Here is a 5,137-nt window from a genome sequence, read left to right on the forward strand (position 1 = left end):
TATCTATCTATCTATCTATCTATCTATCTATCTATCTATCTATCTATCTATCTATCTATCTATCTATCTATCTATCTATCTATCTATCTATCTATCTATCTATCTATCTATCTATCTATCTATCTATCTATCTATCTATCTATCTATCTCTATCTATCTATCTATCTATCGATCTATCTATCTATCTATCTATCTATCTATCTATCTATCTATCTATCTATCTATCTATCTATCTATCTATCTATCTATCTATCTATCTATCTATCTATCGATCTATCTATCTATCTATCTATCGATCTATCTATCTATCTATCTATCTATCTATCTATCTATCTATCTATCTATCTATCTATCTATCTATCTATCTATCTATCTATCTATCTATCTATCTATCTATCTATCTATCTATCTATCTATCTATCTATCTATCTATCTATCTATCTATCTATCTATCTATCTATCTATCTATCTATCTATCTATCTATCTATCTATCTATCTATCTATCTATCTATCTATCTATCTATCTATCTATCTATCTATCTATCTATCTATCTATCTATCTATCTATCTATCTATCTATCTATCTATCTATCTATCTATCTATCTATCTATCTATCTATCTATCTATCTATCTATCTATCTATCTATCTAATCTATCTATCTATCTATCTATCTATCTATCTATCTATCTATCTATCTATCTATCTATCTATCTATCTATCTATCTATCTATCTATCTATCTATCTATCTATCTATCTATCTATCTATCTATCTATCTATCTATCTATCTATCTATCTATCTATCTATCTATCTATCTATCTATCTATCTATCTATCTATCTATCTATCTATCTATCTATCTATCTATCTATCTATCTATCTATCTATCTATCTATCTATCTATCTATCTATCTATCTATCTATCTATCTATCTATCTATCTATCTATCTATCTATCTATCTATCTATCTATATATATATATATATACCTATTTATCTCACAATTCATCACTTTATTTACTTATCCAGGAGCATTAATGAACTATATGGTAAAGTAAGTACTAAACAACGGCTCATATTTCTGTATATGCATTTGAAAATATTTAGTATTTAAATAATATTACCAAATTATTTTCACAAATTTAAACCAAAGCTTTATTTACTTGAATAAATATGCCATGTAAGAGCTTAATGATCATCTCAATTATCATTGCAACGCGTTATGATCTTATTTAGCAAGGAACTAGCAAGTCAAAACAGTGTAGCAAAAAGAATCCTTTAACAAGATGAAAGATTTCCAATTGGCATCTGTGGTATGCGAAAAATGTCATTAAAAGTCATCAGCTATTTAGATTTGCCCTCGCTCATGTTATGCATACCACAACACATTGTAATCAAGATATTGCACATTATTGTTTGAATCGAAAACGAAGATCGTTAAATCTCTGTGGATTATGGAGATGAAAGCAGGGATTTGTCTTCATGCGCAAGTTTGTGCAGCAATGACGGCAAGTAAAATTTTTGTTCAACCATGGAGTAAAATCAGATGATCCCTGCACATAGCATGTAACTAAGTACTATAGTTCCTATGTTGGCTTGCTTCGCAACTCATCTAATTAACTGCAATAAGATTCGCTTAAACCAAGCACTGGTATTCACCGCCTGTTCGTACTATGCGTGCTGTGGATGTCTGTCTCTGCTGTGATCTCTGCTGTGCACGAGTGCAAGATGATTCACAAAGTTACATTTCGGATTCTACACAAAAATTGCGTAACATAGTAGCTTTAGTATTGCCAACTCAAGGTTTAAGGTTCCTTGCAATGAGTAACCTAACGATCCTTCTAAAATTTACCATATTTGCATATCAGCATATACGAGTGATGAGGGGTCCTGCGACCCAAATTGCGCCATCTGAGCGAGCCTATGCATATATATGTATGTGAAGCTTGCGTCGTTTTCATCTTGCTTTCCGCAGAAGATACTGACTTAAGTAAGATATATTTTGAGAGCTCATTACGCTGCATCAGTTGCAGATTAAGTGTTGCTGATTTCATTGTTTTCACAAAAATCGTGGCCAATTTTAAATAAACTATAAGACAAGTTAATTTGGATGCTCTTTTATATCAATATTTTTTTTGTTTGCATTTATGTTGATATTTTGAATTATTTTTATTTTAAATTGTTTTAGAAAAACATGATTAATATACGAATAAATCCAATTTTATTCTTAAAATACCAACACATTATACAAGGAGAAGATTCTTGGTATGACAAATATATCTAAGTAGCGAATAACCAAAAAATTACATTGATTATTTCAAACAATGATATATAATTCATAAGGTAGGATTTTTTTGTCGAATGTGCCGCGATAATTAATTAGTTTCATTTTATTTTTATTTTATGATTATTATTATTATTTATATAATAATTCAGTTCCATGTTTCAACGTAAGCATAGTAATGAAAAGGCAACAACAAAAAGTTGAGTTAATTTATTAAAATTTGGCAAAGCAAAGGTTAGTCTCACTAAAAAAATAAAAAACTGACAAAAAACTTGGAATTTAAGCATTAAAAGTTTATGCAGCCTTGGCTGCTAGTGGAAAAACACGATTAGTCATCCTTTCTAATTTGACAGACACAAGCTCTAAGCCTGGCACTTGCAGTCCAAGCAAGTTATATACGGACTACAAACTAATTAAAGAACTAGAATATTTCCTAGGACTGGTGATAAGTACTTGGCAATACTCGAAACCGTATTGTGTAGTCAGCGAAATTTTAATACACGGTCTTATCTACTTCATCTTGTAAAGTCGGTATTGCCGAACGGTTTCTTAAATTTAGGGAATATCCCGGAGTCACCCTTAGCTAAATCAGATGAGCAGAATGTTTGGAAAACCTGATTTTTCTATTGATAAACATTTGTCCTATTTAATATAGACTCCATAGGTCTAGGTTTCAAATGTCGATGGACAATTAAATTAAATTTAAAAAGATCAAATTGATCCTTTTATTGCAGTAGTATAGTTTGATTTTTTAGTAGAGTTTGATTTTTTAAAATCATTTAAACGTTAATATTTCCGTTATTCGTATATAATTTTAATATTATAATAGAAATCTCTCATCAAATATAGACAAGATCCTTTTATATCACAATAAGATATTTAAATACAAGTCATTTAACCAATACGGCAATTTTATTTAATGTAGTAAAGTTATAGTAAAGAAGGAAATCTTCATTATTCAGAAAGCATATACATCACTAGAACATAAATGCCCATATCAAAACATTTCAAAGTATTAGTATATGTCAGTGAATATAATAACAACTTTTAAAGGTCAGGCTTTACTCCACGAATGACATTGTAGAACTTCGCATCGTTAAGCATTAACGGAAACACTTTCACTTCTCTTCCATTAATCGTCCAACCAAACTGACTGACGTACTTCTCTAAGTTCTCTAGAAAAATAATCAAAATTTAAAATAAGTAGACATAATAAAAATAACAATCCACACCTTCATCAATATTCAATTTCACTATGAGTTGACTGCAAAGAATTGTTCTGCGGTTTGCCCCAACCATAAAACAGATGTATTTTCTAATGACTTCTTCAAATCCTTCGACCATGGAAATCACTGACACATTCTGTTTACAATGTACCCAGAATTTTGCGTATTCTTCCTGTTCTAAGAAATTTGCCAAATCAATTATCACCCTGATTCCATCATCTATGAATTGAGGCCAGATAAGATACTTTTTAGCCGAAACAAAGTGTTTATATGGGAGCTTAGTCAATGCTCTTAGTAATACGATTCTTGTAAGTTCCAAGTTGATCAGTTTTGGGTATGCATTATACATACGCAGTACATGCATGTTAAGCTTGAAGCAATATTTATTCCCAGTTTGCTCCCTTATCAGCTGCTCGAAGAATGTCAAGTTCTCTGGCCTATACCTAATAAAAGATGAATGTTGGATGAAGTACTCCGATAAATGTTTTACACAAAGTATACTTCTCGTAACGCTCCAATCCTTCTTTCGGAATTGCAGCTCTTATGAGAGCCATTTCAATTTTTGTATAATTTTAGCTTAAAAAAGTTTTATCTGATTTGAAGAGATTGTATATATAACCCTATATTTTCTGTTAAACAAATTTCTTTCAGTTTGTCAATTTTTTCAATATATATATGGCAACTGAGTTAATTTAAAAGAAACAAAATAAAAGTATTTTTTCTGTATTGGACAATTTTTACATATTTTGAATTTATAACGCACGCACTTATTATAAATGTTTTTAATTTACTTACCGACTTAGTTATTTGACAATAAGTAGCCATTATTGAATCTTGGGTTCATGCAGCACTACTCTACAGACAACTGTGTTGCGTGAGAACTCTTCAGTCTCATAAATGTAACGGGGATAGTTCTCCTGCAATACAGTTTTCTTTTGCAATACATATTCTTCCTTTGATTTGAACATCAGAGTTCAGTCACCTTCCCTAGAGTTCAGTCATCATTCATAGCCGTTGCCTATTCTTAAAAGACCAAACAAGTTTTATTCGCACATTCTCAGTGATGTTATATCATTTTGTGATAGCATCTATGCTTATCTACAATTCAAAAGCACAGGTATGATAAATAACCTATAGGGCGTTAGTTCCTCTGGACGAAAGTTAGCTTTACATACCGTGTCTACTGAGTCCATAGTATCGTAAACCATGTTAGCAAATGTAATTCTTCGTCTGATCTGCAACAAATTTTCTTGTTGTAATTCGCTATTGTTCAAAATACTTCTCTATTAAAACATTTAGAATAATTCTATTAAGACTCATGTTTTCTGTCGCCATAATTATCTTTAAAAATTAAGAGTAATATTATTCCAAGGCGGGCATATAAAATTTTAAGGAAGACATTTTCTCCCCAATCAATTCAAATTTGGTGCATTTAATAGCATGACCTGCTCAGAATACGATACAATCGCTTCACAGTCGCTAAAATATTACAATATCATATTAAAATATTACAATTGCGCTGACGAGCTGTACTAGGTTAACCATTTTGTGGCTCCAAAAAACAAATCTAGATAAAATCCACTTTTGAATGAAACTTTAAAAAAACGATTATTTCAATATTGTATA

The 5,137-nt window shown here is 30.5% G+C and overlaps 1 protein-coding gene across 1 annotated transcript; it reads right to left on the reverse strand.

Moving 5' to 3' along the window:
* Positions 1–3,195: 3,195 nt before the first annotated feature.
* On the reverse strand, positions 3,196–4,125 carry LOC119661983 (eukaryotic translation initiation factor 3 subunit K-like). The gene is made up of 3 exons (XM_038071511.1): positions 4,013–4,125; positions 3,518–3,954; positions 3,196–3,460 (listed from the first exon to the last, which is right to left on the reverse strand). The coding sequence occupies exons 1-3, from the start codon at positions 4,063–4,065 to the stop codon at positions 3,333–3,335; spliced, it is 618 nt and encodes a 205-aa protein (XP_037927439.1). The 5' UTR covers positions 4,066–4,125; the 3' UTR covers positions 3,196–3,332.
* Between the last annotated feature and the right edge of the window lie 1,012 nt (positions 4,126–5,137).

Source organism: Teleopsis dalmanni, chromosome X (assembly GCF_002237135.1).
Source record: "Teleopsis dalmanni isolate 2A chromosome X, ASM223713v2, whole genome shotgun sequence".
In the NCBI taxonomy this organism is placed as follows: Eukaryota; Metazoa; Arthropoda; class Insecta; order Diptera; family Diopsidae; genus Teleopsis; species Teleopsis dalmanni.

Excerpts from the sequence above, each read along its gene's own strand:
- LOC119661983 (XM_038071511.1), bottom strand. The coding sequence starts at position 4,065 with ATGGCTCTCATAAGAGCTGCAATTCCGAAAGAAGGATTGGAGCGTTAC. Across the intron at positions 3,955-4,012 it reads GGATTGGAGCGTTACGAGAA|GTATAGGCCAGAGAACTTGA; the intron begins GTATACTTTGTG and ends ATCTTTTATTAG. Across the intron at positions 3,461-3,517 it reads GAAATTGAATATTGATGAAG|AGAACTTAGAGAAGTACGTC; the intron begins GTGTGGATTGTT and ends TTATTTTTCTAG.